The sequence below is a fragment of the Malania oleifera genome, chromosome 7 (assembly GCF_029873635.1).
Source record: "Malania oleifera isolate guangnan ecotype guangnan chromosome 7, ASM2987363v1, whole genome shotgun sequence".
Classification (NCBI taxonomy): Eukaryota; Viridiplantae; Streptophyta; class Magnoliopsida; order Santalales; family Ximeniaceae; genus Malania; species Malania oleifera.
The window spans coordinates 4,795,644-4,817,755 of NC_080423.1; the positions used below are offsets into that span (position 1 = coordinate 4,795,644).

A 22,112-nucleotide genomic window follows, 5' to 3' on the forward strand; every position below is an offset into this window, starting at 1 on the left:
TACACTTCCTAAATCATATATTATAAATAAATATTATGTATCACCCATGCATCACATAGGATCAAGGTAATTTTAAAACTAAAGTTCAAGTGTTACACACGCTTGACGTTAACGTTTCATAAGCCCTTGTTTGGAGTCACTTAAAAAATAAGTTATTTATTGTTAAAAAAAAAAAACTATTTAAATAAGTGCTTATATGAAAAAAAAAAAAAAAAAAAGGTATTGTTTGGCTTTCATCTAGATAATAATACTTATCTAAGTAAAAAGTGCTTTTCAGAATTACTTTTTTGAAGCAAAAGTAAATACGTCTTAAGAAATAATAAGAAAATGTGCAGAGACTTCATTATAATGGTAGGTCAGCTCAATTTATAAGAACTTATGAAATGGCTATGGTTTTGTTGACTAGTTTCCAACATATAGCATGAAAAATGAGGAGCATCCTACAACAAGAGTGATAAAGTTTTCATGGAAAATTAAAGAGGAAAAATGCATACAATGTTTGCATCTATGCTAATCTCTTATTCTTCATGTTCGGGCTTCTCCTCGATCCTCTTAATGAAGCTAAGCAATGTCTCGAGGCTTTTCTCATCTGCACACATAGCAAGGAAGGGAGAAAATGACTAATTATTGTGGTACTCACTATTGAAAATTAACATGATCTTTAATAAATACTTCAAAGGTAATGTTTGGGAGCATGGATTTCGGATTTTAGATTTGAATTCTTGTGAATTTAAATTAGTACAATTTTGTATTGCATTTTCTCCCGATCAACATAAATTCAAATTTAAAGTCTAAAATCCACGCTTTCAAATATAAGCTATTATAAGAGATTAAGAGATATGAGAGTATAGAAAAGAATGGATAGTCGCTCTGAGGAAAATCACAAGCAAGCTATTTGTGTTGTTCCAAACTAATAAAGAACGAATTTGATCACTTTGATTAAGCCAAAACCATTGTTGGATGGGGTCCAAATTCAATCAACACATAGGCTATTAATTAGGATCCCTTCTTCGGTTGCATCAAATCCAATTTGAACGTTGCTATTATAAGAAGCTTTAGCACACTTGCTCAAATCAGCATTATAAGAAGAATTTAAAAAAAAAAAAGGTTTATCAATACTCAATCTTCAAATAAGATAATCTAATGACATGTTCATGACATTCCATTGAAAAATTACATGAAATACACAAATATATTATCAAAAAATGCTGTTTTATCTAAATGTTAAAGCAAATTTCTTAAACCCAATCTTTTAGGGGAAAAAAAAAGATTAACATATTAAAAACTATTTTTTTAAGATACAGTTTTTCATCTGCCTAATTGTGTATAATCCATCGAAGTGCCATTATAGCGACTAGCGAATTGTAAAGGGTGTGATAAGTATTGAGGCTTCAGTTAATGAACAGTTCAGGAAAATTGCATTTTAAAGGATAGGAAGTAGTTTGGTTCTAATATTTAGTATGAGCGAGAAGAGCAAAAGGATGAAAATTGAAATTTCTTAAATATAGTTTAGTTATATTAATTCTTAATATATAATCGAGTAGAAATATATATCTTAGGGTTTACAAGATCATAACTTTCGAAATAGGAAAGTTCTGCCGAAATCTCGCACAGAAGATGTTCGCCGTCGACCTAGTTGCACCCCTATTCCCTATGGTTGCGACTTGGTCGAGCCTCGCGGGAAATCGAGAATCTTGAACTTCAGCATCCTCGACCTAGTCGCACCATTAAGTCTTACTGGTCGAGACGATGGTCAAGACTTGCAGGATCTCGTCCTTTAAGAAATCTCAGAATCTCGACTTGGTCACCCTTCAAGGTCTTCCTAGTCAAGCACTTGGGCGAGACTCTTAGTATTTCTGGCCAAGCTTGGGCCTATATGTAGAGACCCAAATCAGGAAAATAAAAAAATTAAATAAGTAGGAAAAGGGGATTTTCAGCAAGCTTTTCGTCGACAAAATTCAGAGTTTCGCCGACGAAGAGATCCAGAACATCCAAAAAATATCAGGCTTAGGGTTCGTCGACGAGACCCTTCTTTCATCGATGACCGGACTTATGTGGTTCGTCGACAAAGGCGTCATTTCGTTGACGAATTTGACCGGGTCAAGGGATCTATAAATAGATTTTCAATTGCTTCATAGTTAAGAAATCAAAATATCTCTCCCTCTCTCTCTAGAACCTGAGCCCACACTCTCTCTCTCTCTCTTCGATCCTTCGCTGTTTGTTGTCCGTTTCAACGATTGGATGTTACCACGAGGATCAGGGAGTGAATATCTATAAGTCTAGCAGAGTGGATTCTTGATTTCGGGAAAAAACTAGGATTCGATTTTCGAGCATCTCGAGTGTTTTTCAGGAAAAAGGTAAGGGGATTATATTATGTTAGTTATGTTCATAGTTCTAACAGATTGAAATGTCAAAGCGGATTTAGATAAACAGTTATGGCTTTTCTAGGGGTTTCGGGCCTAGGGTTCGATTAGCCGACTTTATTTTCGAAACCAACCGTTTAAATTTAAGTATGATATTTTTAAAATATAGTATTGGTCTTTCTGAATGTTTTTACCGGTTGGGTAACTGTTATTTTAAACCATAGACTTGTTTAAAATCAACCAAAGATGGTAGGGTTGATTATCTCCATTTTTCTCGTATTTAGTTATATATCTATATTTAGTAAAATAATAACCTGGAGATACTCATACCCTAGTTTTAGTAGCAGTATTTATGTTTTCAAGCAGATGAGTTATGTATGAGTTACAAGATGAAAACTTGTGTGGCATGAGTATATTTTTAATTGACATTAAATGAGTAGGTTTTTTGTAATACTGAACTGTAACGGCTATATGCCGAAATGAGAGATATGATGGCTACATGCCAAGAGAAAAGATGAGATGAGATGAGATGCAATGGATAAATACCGAGTTTATGATACGCTGATTTTTACCGAGTTAGTATCTGATAGATATATTTTACAAAGATATGTACAGAGTATGTTATAATACATTTTTATGAAATGAATGATGATTACAGTTTTATATGACGTAAATTGCCATATATGATAGTAAAACCCTGTTATGATGTTCTCATGGTTAAACACAGTACCGTAGCTATATGTATATAGGGGTGCAACCACACTGCTCAGATAGAGTGTGGATGGGAACGCCAACTAGTGGCCAGGGTAAAGTACTCTCCGAAGGAGTAATTTTGAGGCCCCATCTGACGGAGTATTTTGGATGACTCAGCCTTCGGGCGGCCTTCGGGCACAAAGAGAGAGTAGGCACCATCGTACTACTTTATGTTTGACTTAGCATTAATCGGTCGGCTATTTGCTAGGTCCAGCTTTCGGGCCGCACAACTCGTCATGAGGGGAAGCATGTCGCACGTGTATGTGATGGCATAACGACGCTAGTCCTACAGATCAGGTTGTATCTTCTAGGCATATATGAGCATATTTAATATAGAAAAGACTATATTGAGCTAGAGCATGTATTTTCAGATTTACAGAGCAGCATTACAGATTTTAAAATGTCAATTAAATATATATAAATGTTAGCAATTTATGTACACACGAAATCTCATGCTAGTCACACACTAATAATAAAGTAATCTGTCATACTGAGAGGTGTCTCACCCTAGCACACAAATGTTGCTTCAAGTCCTCCGAGGGATCGAGCCTAGCGTGTTGCCAGGAAGAGTTAGATAATAGATAGTCCTTGTCAGAGCTGGTGAGATTTTATGCAGTGTCTGTCTTTTGGGGATTGTATATATATAGCCGATAATGTTTTTGGTTATGTATGGATGTATATGAGAAACAGTCAGAAACTTTGGTAAGTTTTATTAGAAGATGTATGTTTTCTGTTGTGTATGTTTATGCAGTTCAGTATGGAACAAGAGCGGGTTGTATATGTATGGTATCAGAGAAATGTATGTTATGTATGTTTAGTGGCACTCCGAGCCCATCGAGAGGGTCAGGGCGCTACAGTTGGTGTCAGAACCAATCAGGTTGTTAGGTCTTGTGGACTTGGTTAGACGAGATTAAAAGAGTCTTACTAGAGCTTAGGTGTCAAAGCAGGATAAGGATAGAAATGGGTATAATAGGACTTTCAGGTTTAGCTTCGTAAGCTTGGAGATAGAAATCATTGGCGGATTTCTGTGTTTTTTTAGATCAGTCGACGGGTTTAGAAAATCACGGCAATCCATTGACGATTTTGTTTCCGAGTGGAGGAGCGGAACTTGAGTTAGAATGAGAGTATCAAGTTAGCAGAGTATGTCGTTATTAGGAATGTTAAGTTATTGAAATGAGTATTATAGTATTGTAATAGTAGCAGATATGTAGGGTACCAAGATTCTAAACAATTTTCTCAATTGTCTCTTCAAGATGGAGTCCAAGGATAATACTACGAACGCTGGTGCAATAGTTGTGAGGGGGCTGGCCATGAGACTGACAATGATACTACGGTGGTACTTCGTGACTTTGCCCAACAGTTTATGGCAGAGGTCATGTGGAGTTCTAGGGGGCAGGACCGTCCCACGGCTGAGCTCGAAGGTTCCATTGATCAGTTCACTAGACTAAAGCCTCCTATCTTCGCGGGAGTTCAAACCCAATCCGAGTAGAGAATTGGATTCAGGAGATCGAGAAGATCTTAATTGTTCTGCATTGTATGGATGAGCAGAAGGTGCTCTATGCGACGTTCAAGTTGGCTGAAGAAGCCCAAAGGTGGTGAGAATTAGTGAGGATGTTGGAGGAACAGAGGCCGGTATAGGTGGCGATGACATGAGGCCGTTTCAGAGAGGTGTTCTTTGAGCGGTACTTTCCAGCCACGGTCAGGAAAAGATGGAGGTGTTCACGATTTTGACACAAGGGCAACTGTCAGTTCAGTAGTATGCTGCCAGATTCATGGAGTTGTCTTGCTTTGCTCCGTTTATGGTACCGGATGAGGCGAGGAAAGCTTGGAAGTTTGAGAGGGGTCTGAAGAAGAAGATTCGAAAGCAAACGGCAATACTACAGATTCAGGACTTTGCTACGCTGGTGGATAAGAGAGTTTGCAAGGGGATTTAGAGGTACAAATTCCGAAGAAGAGGACTTTGCTACGAACGACCTTATGTGGTTCGTCGACGAAGGCGTCATTTTGTCCGGGTCAAGGGGTCTATAAATAGACTTTCAATTGCTTCATGGTTAAGAAATCAAAATATCTCTCCCTCTCTCTCTCTCTCTCTCTCTCTCTCTCTCTCTCTCTCTCTCTCTCTCTCTCTCTCTCTTCGATCCTTCATCGTTCATTGCCCGTTTCAACAATCAGAAGTTATTATGAGGATCAGGGAGCGAATATCTACAAGTCTAGCGGTGTGGATTCTTGATTTCGGGAAAAATCTAGGGTTCGATTTTCGAGCGTCTCATGTGTTTTCCGGAAAAAAGTTAAAGGGATTATATTATGTCAGTTATGTTCATAAGTTCTAACTAGACCTGGCAAAATGGATAAAAAACCGTTAAACCGACCCGCATCCGACTCGTTTTAACTGACTTATAATCAACCGCTTACTAAATGAATCGAATATGGTTTTTCATTTCTATATCCGCTTCCTTAGCGGGTCGGGTCGGTTTATCCGGCGGATATCTGCCAACCCTCTTAAAAGCCTATTACTAATTAACCCATAAAAGCCCAACTACCCTGCCCAGAGCCCAATGCGGCAGTGCCCACACGGCTCACACGCCACACAGACAGCTTACACAGCCAACAATCCGTCAGTCGCACTCCCAAGCCAACCCAATCCTAAATCTCAAAGTTCCACTCCCACTGTCGTTGCCAACTACTATCCACGAGCCACGATTCCCTTGCTCAGTCACTCGCCCAGTCGGCCCTCGTCGGACGCCCATCTTTGTCTTTGCTCTCCTCTCTCCCTTGTGGCTTTTCTGATCTACGATCCCAACTCCAAAGGCGATTCGAGTTCTTCTGGGGGATTTTGTTGTTGCGTGGTTGTGGTTTCGGAAGACTCCTCCTCCTTCTTGTCGTCTTGGCGACCTCCTCCTTTGATGGCGTTGATGACGAATCAGTTAGGCCAGATCCTTCTGATTTTGAGGAATGGGAAGGTGTTGAAATGGGGAGGGGATGGAGATTAATGAGAGAGAGAGTGAGAGTGAGAGTGAGGGGTGTAGGTTTTTGGGTAGCTGCGAGAGATGCTATCGGAAACGAAGGGATAGGGGAAGCGCCATAGCTGTGCACACTGATTTTTGACATACAAAATCACATTACTATATTTTATCAAAACCACTCTCCTCTTTTACCAAATTATGGGGCAATGGGCTTTGCTATTAATTTTGGGAGAAATTTTATTTATTTGTTTGCTAGGTTTGGTTCCTCAGAGTAATGAAACTAAATTATCATTAAAGTCCTAATTTTTTTTAAATAAAAATTGTAATTTAATTTGGTTTTTTATAATTTAAATTATGATGCAATACTCGTGCTCAAATTTTTAGAAGGGCTTGACTTGAGAAGATCATGGAGACAACAACAGACTTTTGTTTATATGTTTGGTACATATAAATAGAATGAAATATTCGGGATGGTGAATATAATTGAATTTATTATCTAATTTTATCCTTCTTTGTATTCAAATTTTCATTCTGTATCTTTCTACTCCCATTACATTCGACAAAACCAACATGAAGTTAGAGGGCACTATAGTTACCCATCCCACATATTTGAGTCAGCTCGTATCTTTTGAGACTATTAGGTATTATACATACATAAATACACACACACACACACACACACACACATATATATATATATATATATATATTCTTAATAAATTAAATATAATTAAAAAATTGATTTATGATCAATCGATTGATTTTTGGCTTATATTTTACCCTTTTTTTTTTTTGAGTTTTTCCCACATGGGGTTTTGTTGGTATGTATTAATTTAGTTACTTCCAACGTCATCTTAAAAGTTCGTTTGAGGCCATTGAAGACGATTTAGCATGGTATGTATTAATTTGATTGCTTCGATGTTATTATTATTATTATTATTATAAAAAAATAGTCTATAAGTAAAATTGTGTCACTATGATTAAAGTAAAATAAGCAAGAAAAATTTTCCATGTATTTTTTATGTGATTTCTTAACTGTTTAAACATGAGTTTTTCACATTAAAAAAAAATGAACTTGATATTTTTAGTGTGTGGTTGTTGATCAACTCTTGATCCAAGATTTTGCATGTGTTCGCTCTATTGAAAGGATTAAACTTTAACAATTTTATAATCATAGGAACTACCATAAAAAAAATATTACAAAAAGGAAAATAAAATATCATGGAAACCTCATATAGTGAAATAGGCATAGTTTAAGCAATGGACAAAATATCATAAAAGAAAATATTACATGAATCACGAATTGTTAATTGGTATAAACGATTGAATGATTGATATAATTACTAGAAAAGTCAATACACAAACTAATTACAAGTTATCATATACAACTTAAATTATTATGATACAAAATAAATTTTTAATAAAATTATATTTGAGAATGGTGGACTATTCGCACATCCGCCATGAATTATCCGACCCGAAATCGCCTAATCTGCTATTTAAACGAGTCGAATATGGATTATGATTTCTTCATCCGATAATCTGCCTTATCCTTCACAGATTATCCGACCCAATCCGCTTTGTCAGGTCTAGTTCTAACGGATTGAAATGTTAAAGCAGATTTTTGATAAACAATTACAACTATTCTAGGGTTTTCGGGCCTTGGGTTCGGTTAACCGACTTTATTTTCGAAACCAACCGTTTAAATTTAAGTATGATATTTTTAAAATATAGTATTGATTTTTCTAAATGTTTTTACTGGTTGGGAAACTGTTATTTTAAATCATAGACTTGTTTAAAATCAACCAAAGACGGTAGGGTAGATTATCTCCATTTTTCTCGTATTTAGTTATATATCTATATTTAGTAAAATAATAACCTGGAGATATTCATACCCTAGTTTTAGCAGCAATATTTATGTTCTCAAGTAGATGAGTTATGTATGAGTTACCAGATGAAAACTTGAGTGGCATAAGTATATTTTTAATTGACATTAAATGAGCAGGTTTTGTGTAATACTGAACTGTAACGTCTATATGCCGAGATGAGAGATATGATGGCTACATGCTAAGAGAAGAGATGAGATGAGATGAGATGTGATGGCTAAATGCCAAGTTTATGATACACCGGTTTTTACCAAGCTAGTATCTGACAGATATATTTTACAGAGATATGTATAGAGTATGTTATATTTCATTTTTATAGAATGAATGATGATTACAGTTTTATATGATGTGAATTGTTATATATGATAGTAGAGCCCTGTTATGATGTTCTCATGGTTAAGCACAGTACCGTAGTTATATGTATGTAGGGGTGCAACCACACTGCTCAGATAGAGTATAGATGGGAAATGCGACTGGTGGCCTGGGTAAAGTACTCCCCGAAGGAGTAATTTTGGGGCCCCATCTGACGGAGTATTCCAGATGACTTAGCCTTCGAGCGGCCTCGGGCACAAAGAGAGAGTAGGCACCATCATATTACTTTATGTTTGACTTAACATTAGTCGGTCGGCTATTTGCTAGGTCCAGCCTTTGGGCCGCACAACCCGTCATAGGGAGAAGCATGTCGCACGTGTATGTGATGGCATGACGACGCTAGTCTTACAGACCAGGCTGTATCTTCTAGGCATATTTACTATAGAAATGGCTATATTGAACCAAAGTATGTATTTTCAGATTTACAGAACAACAGTACAAATTTTAAAATATCAATTAAATGTATTTAAATATTAGCAGTATATGTACACACGAAATCCCATGCTAGCCACACACTGATAATAATGTAATCTGTCTTACTGAGAGGTGTCTCACCCTAGCATACAAATGTTGTTTCAGGTCCTCTAAGGGATCGAGCCTAGCATGTTGTCAAGTAGAGTTAGATAGTAGACAGTCCTTGTCAAAGCTAGGTGAGATTTTATGCAGTGTCTGTCTTTTGGGGATTGTATATATATAGCAGATTATGTTTTCGATTATGTATGGATGTATATGAGAAACAGTTAGAAACTCTGATAAGTTTTATTAGAAGATGTATGTTTTCTACTGTGTATGTTTATGCAATTCAGTATGAAACACTCATTTTTCTCTTGTTAGGGCGGGTTGTATATGTATGATATCAGAGAAATGTATGTTTAGTGGCACTCCAAGCCCACCGAGAGGGTCGAGGCGCTACACTATCAGCCCAGGCCTTCGCTCCATAGATTAAACATAACTAGGTCCACAAAGCCCAACAAATCTCCTACTTGGAGACTAGTTCAATCACCAACATCAACCGCAATTCTCTGAAAGAATAATCCCTCATCCCTACAACTTATCCTCCTGTCCTCAAGGTAGAAGGCTAATTGAAGCTACACACAACTTCAGCTTCTCAATAGTGACACCCTTAGTCAATATGTCTGTCGGGTTCTTAGATCCACAGATCTTCTCAAGTCTTACCAGCTTATCTTCAACAAGGTAACGAATAAAGTGGTATTTTATCTATATATGTTTCGACTTTGAATGAAAAGCCGAATTTTTAGAAGAAAGATTGCACTTTGACTGTCACTGTGTAGAATGCTCATCTTTTACTTCTTACCCAATTCATCTAAGAAACCATGTAGCCAAATCATTTCCTTTCCAGCTTCAATTGCTGCAACATACTCAGCTTCTGTAGTAGACAAAGTAACAATCTTTTGGAGATTTGAAGCCTAAGATATAGCTGTACCACCCAGAGTAAATACAAAGTCAGTAGTATTCTTTCTACTATCAGTATCACTAGCATAATCAACATCTAAATAACCCTACAACTTTAAACTTGCACCTTTCAAGTAAAGACATGCATCTGATGAACCCTTCAGATATCTCAGAATCCACTTGACTGCCTCCTAATGCTGTTTTCTAGGCCTACTCATGAATCTGCTCACAACTCCCACTGCATGTGCAACGTCTGGCCTTATACACACCATAGCATACATTAAGCTGCCGATAGCTGAGGCATAGGACACCTTACTCATATGATCCCTTTCTTCTTCTGTCTTCGGTGATTGTTCTTTGCTTAGTTTGAATTGACTATCCAAAGGTGTGCTCACTGGTTTAGCTTCATTCATGTTGAATCTGCTAAGAACTTTCTTCACATACTCCGACTATGAAAGCTTCAATGTACCATTAACCTTATCTCTAATGATCTTCATTCCAAGGATTTTCTTTGCAACTCTCAAATCCTTCATTGCAAACTGTTTTGACAATTGCTTCTTCAGATTATCAATCTCCTCAATGCTAGACCCTGCAATGAGCATATCATCTACATACAGCAATAGAATGATGTAAGACTTGTCAAAAAACTTAATATAGCAACAATGATCAGCTTCACATCTCTTGAACTCAATTCTATGCATAAAACTGTCAAATATCTTGTACCACTGTCTTGGTTTTAGGCTATACAAGTTCTTCCTCAATTTGCATACTAAATTCTCTTATCCCTAGACAATGAACCCTTTTGGTTTACTCATGTAAATGTCTTTCTCCAAGTCACCATGAAGGAATGTCGTCTTCACATCTAACTGCTCAAGATGTAGGTTTTCAGTAGCCATCATTCTCAGTACTAGTCTAATTGTAGACATCTTCACAACTGGAGAAAATATTTTTGTGAAGTCAATGCGCTGCTTTTGCTGAAACCCTTTGACAACTAATCTGGCTTTGTAGCGCTTGCTACCATCATGCCCATTCTTTATTCTGAATACCCACTTGTTGTGCGAAGCCTTCTTCCTTACTAGCAATTCAGTCAATTCCCATGTCTGATTCCCCAACAAGGAATCCATCTCATCTGTTATGGCTAACTCTTACTTGCTCAAATTTTCAACTTGCAAGGCTGCATCATAACATTCTGGCTCACCACCATCAGTTAACAGGAGATAATTTGGAGCGGGTGAATAACGTTGTGGAGGTCTAATGGCCCTGGAAGATCTACAGACCGCAACTACAGGTCTATTTTGACCTATGATTCTACATTCTCCTTGTCCTCTTCACCCCTCTCCTGGACAGTGCTTTCGGTCAACTCATCTAAGTTAATAAACTTAGATTTCTTCTGATCTATTTTTGTAACATCAGACACTACAATTGACCTATCCTTGTACATAACCTGTTCATTAAATATCACATTTCTATTTTTGATGATTTTCCTATTTTGTTCATCCCAAAACCGATAGCCAAATTTCTCATCACCATAGCCAATGAAAAAATATATTTTAAACTTTGCATCAAGTTTACTACGAGCATCAGAATCAATATAAACATAAGAAACACACCTAAAAACTTTTAAATAAGAAAACTTTACCTCTTTATCGCTCCAAACCTCTTTAGGAAGTCTGAAATTCATGGGAACCGAAGGTCCTCGGTTTATCACGTAAGCTACAGTGCTAATAACATCAGCTCAGAAAGTTTTTGGTAGTCCATCATGTAACCTCATACTCCTAACACACTCATTGAGAGTTTTGTTCATGCGCTCAGCCACACCATTTTGCTGTGGTATCTCAGGAATGGTCTTCTCCATTCTGATTCCATGTGCAACACAATACTCTCTGAACCCTCCATCTATGTATTCTCCTCCATTGTCTGATTTCAAACATTTTACTTTCAAACCTATCTCAGTTTCAACCATAGTCTTCCACTTCTTAAAAGTGTCAAATACATCAGATTTATTTTTCAGAAAATAAACTCATACCTTTCTAGTTGAGTCATCAATGAAAGTAATGTAATACCTTGAACCTCCAAGGGATGCAACCGAAGAAGGCCCCCACAAATCACTGTGTACTAACTACAATTTTTCAGCCTTCGGTGTTCTGCCGGTTTTCAAGAAGCTCATCCTTTTCTGCTTCCCTAAAATGCAGCTTTCACAAAAGTCAAAATCAATGAACTCCAATTTTGGTAGCTTCCCTTTTGACAGCAACGTCTTCATACCTTTCTCACTCATATGACCAAGTCTGCAGTGTCATAAACTTGTATCAGTACTCACTTCAGCAATTGCAACCGTGTCTCTTGGACTTGAGGTCATATATAGAGTACTAGACTTCTTTCCACGAGCCAATACTCTAGCTCCCTTTGTAACCTTCCAAGTGCCACCAGCGAACAACATTGCATGTCCTTCATCATCAAGTTGTCCGACAAAAATCAAATTCCTTCTTAGGTCAGGAATATGTCATACCTTCTCTAGTAACCAAACTGACCCATTGGGCAATGACATCCGGACTTTTCCCATACCCACAATATCCAAGGTTGTGCCATTAGCCAAATACACCTTACCGAAATCACCTACAACGTAATTCTTGTATGATTTCTTGGTGTGACGTGGTATGAAATGAAGCTCCTGAGTCTAAAACCCAATCATCAAGTAGACTATCCACTACAATAAGTAATGCATCTTGTACTCTTCTGTTACGACATTATTAGAGTCATCTTCATTATTCTTCTTGAGACTATTGCATTGCCTCTTGAAGTGACCTGTTTTCCCACAGTTCCAGCATTGTCCTTTTTGGCCAGATCTTAATTTACTTCTATTTTGATTAGAATTTCTAGATTTTGATCTACCCCAATTTGAATTTCAATCATTACCTCTACCTCTTGTCTCAAGGTTTAGGGCAAAACCAGATCCTGAGGTTTCACCTGCATCCTTTTTGCGAATCTCCTCAGGAAAAACTAAATCTCTTATGTCATTATACTTTAATTTTTCTTTTCCTGTGGAGTTACTTACAGCCATCCTCATGGCCTCCCAATTGTTTGGCAACGAAGCTAAAACGATCAGTGCATGTATCTCATCATCAAAATCAATTTCTATAGATGACAATTGATTTGTGATTGTGTTAAAATCATTCAAATGTTGTGCAACTGATGCATTCTCTGTCATCTTTAAATTAAATAATTTCTTCATCAAATGTACCTTGTTATTTGCTGATGGCTTTTCATACATACCAGACAAAGCCTTCATCAGATCTGCTTTGGTCTTCTCCTTTACAACGTTGTGTGCAACAAACCTAGACAGAGTTAATATGATAACTCTCAGTACCTGTCTGTCAAGGAAAGTCCATTCCTCATCCTTCAAGGTTGCAGGTTTTTCTCCCAAAAGCGGTACATGCAACTTTTTCCCATAGAGATAATCCTCGTTTTGCATCCTCCAAAATCTAAAGTTTGTGTCATCAAACTTTTCTATCCCAGACGCCTTTCCTACTTCCTCTGCCATTGCTCCCACTCAAGTCTAACCGTAGGCTCTGATACCTGTTGTAAGGGAATGAACAAACACGCGAAAATTCCCAGAACACTAAACCTATAAGAAATAAGATAAAGACAAGCACATGCCAAAGAAAATAATCACATGCATGCACAAAACAATATTTACGTGGTTCAACAATTTTGCCTATGTCCACGAAGTTGTAGAGATTTCACTATTATCAAGGAAGTATATAGAGTGCAGCAATTATAGAGTTTCTCTCACTCTCAACAAGGAAGAAACGACGTGCACACGCCCTAAACAAAAAAAGCAAACACCTTTGGATCGTGCACACAAGAGCTCACAACACTCTCCACGCTGCTGCACACTTCTACGCCGCTCTACTCACATAGACAAACATTAGAAATATATATCTTAGGTTTTACAAAATCGTAACTTTCGAAATAGGAAAATTCTGCTGAAATCTCGCACAGAAGATCGTCCCCGTCGACCTAGTCGCACCCCTGTTTACTATGGTTGTGACCTGGTCGAGCCTCGCGGGAAATCAAGAATCTTGAACTTCAGCATCCTCAACCTAGTCGCACCATTAAGTCTTGCTAGTTGAGATGATGGTCGAGACTTGCAGGATCTCGTCCTTCAAGAAATCTCAGAATCTCGACTTGGTCGCCCTTAAGGGTCTTCCTGGTCGAGCACTTGAGCGAGACTCTCAATATTTCTAGAATATAACTAGGCTCCACAAAGCCCAACACTTCTCCCATTATGTTACCTAATCTCACTAGTCTAAATAGATCCAAAAAATGTGGAGAGGGGCCTAAGATTGACTCTATTTTTCATGGAAATTGAAAAGAGTGTAGAATTTTCATAATACCACAAGTTTATTTTCAACACAAACTCCCTACCAAATGAAAGTAACCTCCATAGTCAATTGAACGGATTAAGATTCCCTAGAAGTTCCTCATTTGTGTACATCATTCCCCATTCTTTTTTTTTTTTTCTTTTTTTTTATTCTCGTGGGAACTCTTGCCATCGACGAGCCCTTCGGACCCCCCGGTGCGGCACTAAACCAACGGGGTGGCGACCTTCACTCTGATGCACCTCTCATGTTAATCCAGATACGGTCACGATTTCCGGGCACCGGTTGGACGTTCATCAAATCCAAGCCTAGGACCCATGTCAGGTTACAAGATCTAGTCAAACTTGGTCAACTGTTGGCTCTGCTTGCGCTAAGTGCGTCTATCAGGACTCGAACACACGATGTTTCGTTCTTACGTACCAACGCCTTTCCACCGCGCCATGCCCGTGGGGGTATATCATTCTCCATTCTCTCTCTTATTTATAAATACACACACGATATAACATCGTGAAAATGATGAAAAACAGTTGAAGGCTTCAATCTACTCAACAATTACCTCCAATACAAGCAAATAGTCCTTAAATTTTATCTTCCATAATCATAGTCATATTCCAGCGCAGAAAACTTCAGCCAATTATCTACCAAAAAGCAAACATATAATAAGGCATTACTAACCAAGTCTTGGCACTGTGTGCCCCTTTGGATGATGAATAACAACAGGATCCACAAATGATTCCAATAGAGCAGTTCCTTCTTGCTTCAAGAAGTCAGCCTGACCTGCAGCACATGAGTAATAAGTCATATTAAGTATTAATTTGCAAGTGATACCAAAGGGCAACTTTTCAATGTTGAAAAAACACCTATAAAGTGGATAGAAGGGCACTGAACAGGAGACGAGAAGGCATTGGCAGCAAGCTTGGGCAGCCCAAACTTGGATCCTCCAAACTTGGCCCCTGATATTATTACCAAGAACTTTATATTTGGAACCTTGGTCAGACCCACGCCCTGCATTTGCATCCCAGGTAAGGCAGCTGACAGAATCGCCCCCTGGGATTGATTCATTGATCAAAGCCAAAATTTTCCAATTCAGAAATGAACAATTCAATGAAGATATAGCAACAAAAACACTCACACACAAACACGCAGATATGGGCATTTAGAAGCAGCTTCAACCTACCTGTGAAAAACCCAGTAGACCATCAAAAGGTCCATGCCTCATCATGTAATCCTCAACATACTCAACGCATTCTTCAAAGTTAATGTACTCTGTAAAATCCTATAAGAAGATCAAATTCAATTCCTCAAATGATGGGCGCATAATCTGCGTACCGGAGAAGGGGGAAAACTGAAATTTGGGGGAAAGAAGGAGACATGAAAAGAAACCTGGTTGGACTGGAACCATTCATAGTAGGGAGGATCGAAGATGCCCTCGACGTCAGATTTTCCTCGAGCAGGAAAAGGAGCGTCGAGGAAGACCAAGTCGAGCTTTCCGAGCAGGGTTTCCGGCCATCTTCCGATCAGATTCTGGAGAATCTTGGCGCTTGTCCTGAATCCGTGGAGGCACAAGATTCTGGGTCTCTTCTCTGGTTCATTTGCCATATTTACAATGGTCCTCGGAAGATGATTGGAATGGAAGTGTCGGCGAACAGAAACCGAAGCGAGATCGTTGGCGAAGACGAGCTCTGTATTTACGCCGACAAAGGGCGCAGAAAGATACCGGTTTGCTACAGGCAGTCGCAGCGCCATGTGCGGTAGGAGTTTCTTGTTTTTGAAAATGGAGATGGGGACAGTGGGACCACCTTATAATTAATTAATTATTTAATTATTTATGCTTTGTTCTCAATCGAATTGCATTTGATTAAAATTGATTCATCATTGGTTGAACCTAGCAGAGAAATAAAAAAGCAACAATTTTAATAAAATTCTAATACTTAGTATTGTTATTATTTAATGTTGTAATTATTAAAATGCGGGGTACATTTTTTCAAATTAACAAATCAAAAAAAAAAATAATAAGACTTAAGTTTTATTTGATGTGGCTACATGAATTCTTTTTCGCTAAATATCTTATCGAAAGCATTTTCCTCCTCTCATTTAAGGGTTATTAAATCGGTTCTCGATACCTTATTTTAAATTATTTTATGTTCATCCCCACCTTTTTTTAATTTTAGAAACAATAAGTAATTCACTTTTTTAAGTTTAATCAATTTAAATTTCAAATCTTGAATTTGAATTTATAGTTCTAGATTGAAACACAACACAAAATTGTATTAAGTTTCATCCAAATTTAAATGAATCTAAATTCAATATTTGAAATTCAAGCTCCTAATAAACTACCCCAAATAGTTCCTTTAAAAAATATATCATAGAAACATTTTTGAGATATGTTTATGGGAAAATGATTTTTTTAATATCGGTGAGAAAACTTGAATTTTGTGTATTCTTCATTAGGGGTGAGCATAATTTGGTGAAAACCGAATTAACCAGTTGAAATTGGTCAGTTCGGTTCGGGTAAAAAACTTGGTTCGGTCGGTTCGGTTGGGATTTTACAAAAAATCGGTTAATCGTTTCAATTCGGTTAACAACAAAAAATAATTCCGTTAACCGAATTATTAATTAATTAAATTTTAAGTATAAAATATGAATATAATTGTTTTTTATTATGAACATGGATATACCTTGTGGAAATTAATGTTATCGTCGAAGGGGATGACGCTGAGAATAATTTTTTTCAGCGAAATTTTTTTTATCTTTTTTCTTTTAAACGTTTCAATAATAACAAAAACATCGCCTTCTTTTTTATTTCCACTTGATTTGTGAAGACCTAGAATATATAAATAAATAAAAATTATTGCACCTCAAAATAAATAAGTCTATATGATAGAGTAAATGCATTGACACAATTATTAAAATAAATTAGTTATGAAATTTTTATCTAATGTATAATTGAATAAATTCGGTTAAAATTAGTTAAAATCGGTTAACCGAATTACCCGAATTGGTAATTTGGTCGAGTTCGGTTCGGTGTGATTCAGTAGTTCGGTCGATTCGGTTAACAGCATTATTTAACCGAATTTTTCGGTTAATTCGGTTAATTATACGAATTTGACCGAACCGATCATTTGCTCACCCCTATTATTCGTATAATAGTATTTCTAGTTTTAAGTCTTTTAGATATATATACTATATTTTTTAACTTTTTACGAAGCATGTTACCTTCTGCAATTCTCCCATCAAAACTCTCTCTCTCTCTCCTCAACAATTATTTTATTTATTTTATTTTATTTCTAGATCTTGTCATGATCGTGGCAACGACATTGGTGTTGATTTCATGGCGGAGGATGGCGGCAGCCACCTGGCTAGAGGTGATGTTCATATTCACCTCTTTTTTAGTTAAATTTTGTTATTTAATTGATATTGATTTAACAGTATATTATAAAAGAAATTTCCTATTTTGACGCCATATTTTCAAATATCCATATTAACTTCTAACAATTACTCAAATAAGTTACTTAAAAATTAACTAATAAGGGCATAAAAGTAAAAAAGACAAATAATCTACCTCCAATTAAACCACTAAAAGTGGAGGTAGTTTTTTTTAATCATTTTTATATTCAGTTTAAATTTAGTTTTACATCTTAAAATTCAGTTATCATCTAACAATTACTCATATCAGTTACTTAAAAATTAACTAATAAGGGCATAAAAGTAAAAAAAAAAACATACAATCCACCTCCAAATAACCCCCTAAAAGTGGAGGTATTTTTTAATCATTTTAAAATTCGGGTTTTTTTAATTATTTAAAATTTAGCTTACATTTTTAAATTCAGTTTTAATTACATATAAATCATTTCAAATTTTTAAATTTTCAAATTGTATGTTTTTTTTGGCAATTAGTTTTGACTTTAGGTTTTAAGGTTTTAATTCGTCCCCGATGAGGAATTTTATATTTTAAACAAAACCCCTAAAAAGCGGTAGAGCATGTGCATCACGAGTGCGTGCAACTAGTTATTATTATTATTTCAATGTGATTTCTTTTCGTGCGCTATATAATTTAAAACTAATTTAATAAGATTAGTTTTGACTTTAGGTTTTAAGGTTTTAATTAATCCACGATGAGGCATTTTATATTTTAAACAAAACCCCTAAAAAGCGACAGAGCATGTGCATCACGAGTGTGTGCTTTATTATTATTTCAATGTGATTTCTTTTCGTGTGCTATATAATTTAAAACTAATTTAATAAGTTAGCTTGACATGTAAACATTATACTATATAAGGACTTAGATTTTATTTAATTTCAAGTTTTTTTCTTTTCTTCCTTTTTAATCTTAATACCAAATTGACTTAGACATATCAACAAGCCTAACTTATTAAACATGCATTTGCAAGCCTAACTTATGAAACATGCATTGGTATGCTACTTTTTAAGTGGATTTAAATAGTCGTAATCAGTGTTGTAAGAAAAAATACAACACTTTATCGTTCAAATCATCCATGTTTGTTGTGAATATATAAGCCCTTTGATGAAACAAATATTTTAAGTCAATAATCATCAGACTTTTACAATGTATACTTTGTTTAATATTTTTTAAGGTTAGCTTCTGTTGCGAGGTGAAAATTTGTAAGGATGCTCTTTCGACTTCCGCTGACCTAAAAAGAGAAGAAAATGAAGGCTTGGAGGACCTGAGGTGTACTCCGGGGGATCGCTCCGATGCCTAAGTAAGAGGAATGCTTTTAGAGAGGCTAAATGTAACAGTAGAATAGTGTTGAATGACTTACCTTGGCCTCTTCTCCAGATCCCTTCTTATAGGGGCTCGAGTTGACCCTTGGTTGATTCGCCTTTATTGCGTGGGGCTTGAATTGCTCCCGGGTCATAAAGTGTTTGCGCACATCACTCGGTCATTTAAGCTGCTGGCATAGATCTCTTTTCCTCTTCATTGAGTTGGAGTTGATTGCTCTCATCAAATTGTTTGACTTCTTGGGGAGGGGGGGGGGGGATCACGGGCCAAGTGTTGTCTTGCTCTTATTGGCTAGTTTATTTTGGGCATATCAGTTGTCCCCCCCTCATATTCAAATTTCCGAACGGAATTTTGAATCTGCACACTCCCCTCGAAGTATGTAATGCTCCCTCCTCCTCTTCTTCTTCTTTCTTTCTCTCTTCCAACTTTTTTTTTTTTTTTTTTTGTGTTCCAAGCTAATATTCCGAGCTGCTTGGTGGAGGAATTTTACAGAGTTGGTGTTCCAAGCTAAGGAGAATTTTCTGAATTGATGTTCCGAGCTAATATTCCGAGCTGGGTAGAATTTTCTGAGCTGGTGTTCCAAGTTGGGGAGAATTTTGTTTCGAGCTGTTCGCGTAGGACTTTGGCCTATCTGTCTGAACTGTTAGTCCGAGCTGTCCGGGCTGATCCATGGAGCATTTTTTCGAGCTACTCATTGGAGGACTTTTTAATGAGCTGCTCCTTGGAGGACTTTTTAATGAGCTGCCCTATGGAAGATTTTTGCCGAACTGATTTCGGCAAGCAGTTCATAGAGCAACTTTGGGGAACGGGACTTGTCAAGTAGCTTATGCCAAGCTGATCCATGCGGCGTATTTTGCCAAACTGATTTCCCCGAGCAAGTTCATAGAGCAACTTCGGGGAGCGGCTCTTGCCGAACTGACTCATGAAGCGAATTTTGCCTAACTGATTTTGTCGAGCTACTTCATGGAGCAATTTCTCGGTGCGGGGCTTGTCGAGCAAGCTTGAAGAGGAGCTTGTGTCGGGTTAACTTATAAAGTGAATTTTACTTAACTGATTTCACCGAGCAGCTTCATGGAACAGTTTTACGGAGCGAACTTGCCGAGTCGGATCATGGAGCGAATTTGACCAAATTGATCTTACCGAGCAGCTTCGTGGCCATTTAGACCTATTGAGTTGTGCTTATTTGTTGGGCTAATATGGGCCTTACGAGTCGTACTCGTCATTTTGGCCTCTTTGCTTAATGAGTTGTGTTCATTTACTGGGCTTTTTTGGCCTAACGAGTCGTGCTTGTCATTTGGGCCTTTGATGCGTAATGAGTCGTGCTCATCTACTTGGTTTTTTTTGCCTCACGAGTCGTGCTCGTCATTTGGGCCTTTGATGCGTAATGAGTCGTGCTCATCTGTTGGGCTTTTTTGGCCTCACAAGTCGTGCTCGTCATCTTCTCTATATGATCTATCTTCTTGATTCTTTCTTCGAGCTCCGTGGATCTTTACTGGTTGACGTCCACGCTATTTGCATCTTCTACCTTTTTGTTGAGGTAGGTTTTCTCCTCATTCTCCGCTGGTTTGTTAGCTTTCTTGTCTGCGTTGGGGTTCTCTTGCGATTGGTGGAGGACGTGCCCTTCTTAACTCTTTTGTTGTAAGAGTTGGTTGAGCATATCCTTCATTTCCTTTTGGAAAGAAAGGAATTCCTCCCTGCTGACACCCGATGGTTGTGCGGGTGTGGAGTGGATGGATTGGGACGATTCTTTTCTCGTGGCAGGGATGGAAGTAGAACTGTGTGAGGTCGACATTGCCTGAAAGTCGAAAGTCGAGAGCAAGATATGATCGCCTCTTAAAAGCAGGTTCCCACAGACGGCGCCAACTGTTGCGGGGTGAAATTTTGTAAGGATGCTCCTTCGACTTCCGCTGACCTGAAAGGAGAAGAAAAGAAAGGCTTTGAGGACCCGGGGTGTACTCCGGGGAATGCTTTTAGAAAGGTTGAATGCAACAGTAGAATAGTGCTAAATGACTTACCCTGGCCTCTTCTCCAGATCCCTTCTTATAGGGGCTCGAGTTGACCGTAGGTTGGTTTGTATTCATTGCGCGGGGGCGTGAATCGCTCCTCAGTCATAAAGTGTTTATGCCTATTACTCGACTATTTAAGCCGCTGGCGTGAATCTCTCCTCCTCTTTATTGGGTTGGAGCTGATCACTCGTCAGAATGTCTAACTCGGAGAAGGCGTGAGATAGGTGTTAACCTGCCCTCATTGGCTAGATTATTTTGAGCGTATCAATATCTTATAATATGTTTTGTTGCAAGTATATCAATTGCAAGAGCATGGTTCACGATTGAGTTAACAAAAAAATATGATCATCTGACTAACTAATGACTTAAAAATATGATTAATGCGTAAATAGTTTTGCAATTTTAAAAAAATTTATAAAAACAAAAAAAAAAGTGCAATTTATTAGGAAAAAATAATAATTTTTGACTTTTAAAAGTTTAAAAAATGTTAATTTAAAACTTTAAAAGCTCCCCCAAAATTTAATTATTGGTTTTTTAAAAATTACAAAAAATATTTATGAATGTGTTGCGCCAAAAATTTGCTGTTTAAATGAAGAAGTCCGATGTGATTAAACTCATCTTAGTATTTTAAATTTTGAATAGCACTCAATTAATAAGTTAGACTAGTACCAACTCCTCCATATGTATGCAGGGGTGAGCATAATTCGGTTAAAATCGAATTAATCGAGTAAATTTGGTCGATTTGGTTTGTTTAAAATTTTATTCGGTTTGGTTTAATTTTAATTTTCATTAAATTTTGGTTTGGGGTTCGGTTAAATTAATAATAAATTATTATATATATATTATATTAAAATATTTTATATTATATATACATATACTAAAATTTTATTCATTTTTTATATATTATATATATTAAAAATATATATTTTATATATATTAAACTATTAAATCGGTTAAAATCGATTAACCGATTTAACAGAAATTTGGTTCGATTAGTTTTGAATTCGATTAAATAGTTCTATTCGATTAATTAACTTTTTTAACTAAAATTTTAACCGAATGCTCATCTATAGTCGTAATTATAACTTGCAAGTGTTTATCATGTCATATTAAGCCTCATTTGATATTTTTTTTATAAAAAAAAATTATTTTAAATAAAAACAATGAGACTCGCTCTCACATGACGAGCATTGAAGAACTAAGTCGTATAAAAAGAGAGCAGTTGGGCACCGAGTT

At 36.9% G+C, this 22,112-nt stretch overlaps 1 protein-coding gene across 2 annotated transcripts; it reads right to left on the reverse strand.

Moving 5' to 3' along the window:
* Positions 1 to 317: 317 nt before the first annotated feature.
* On the reverse strand, positions 318 to 15,899 carry LOC131160653 (uncharacterized). Of its 2 annotated transcripts, none has more exons than XM_058116506.1 (5): positions 15,513 to 15,899; positions 15,307 to 15,405; positions 14,990 to 15,176; positions 14,805 to 14,906; positions 318 to 589 (listed from the first exon to the last, which is right to left on the reverse strand). In XM_058116506.1, exons 1-5 carry the CDS (start codon positions 15,873 to 15,875, stop codon positions 519 to 521), a joined length of 822 nt encoding a protein of 273 aa, XP_057972489.1. In that variant the 5' UTR covers positions 15,876 to 15,899; the 3' UTR covers positions 318 to 518. The 2 variants fall into 2 exon arrangements, with proteins under 2 accessions (XP_057972489.1, XP_057972488.1); XM_058116505.1 differs by lacking the exon at positions 318 to 589 and adding an exon at positions 2,929 to 3,402.
* Between the last annotated feature and the right edge of the window lie 6,213 nt (positions 15,900 to 22,112).

What these genes read in the sequence shown, in the direction of transcription:
- LOC131160653 (XM_058116505.1), bottom strand. Translation starts at nt 15,875, where the DNA reads ATGGCGCTGCGACTGCCTGTAGCAAACCGGTATCTTTCTGCGCCCTTT. An exon ending in CCCTTCTATCCACTTTATAG is followed by an intron (nt 14,907 to 14,989) that starts GTGTTTTTTCAA and finishes CATGTGCTGCAG; the next exon opens with GTCAGGCTGACTTCTTGAAG. An exon ending in GCACACAGTGCCAAGACTTG is followed by an intron (nt 3,403 to 14,804) that starts GTTAGTAATGCC and finishes CCTGATCTGTAG; the next exon opens with GACTAGCGTCGTTATGCCAT.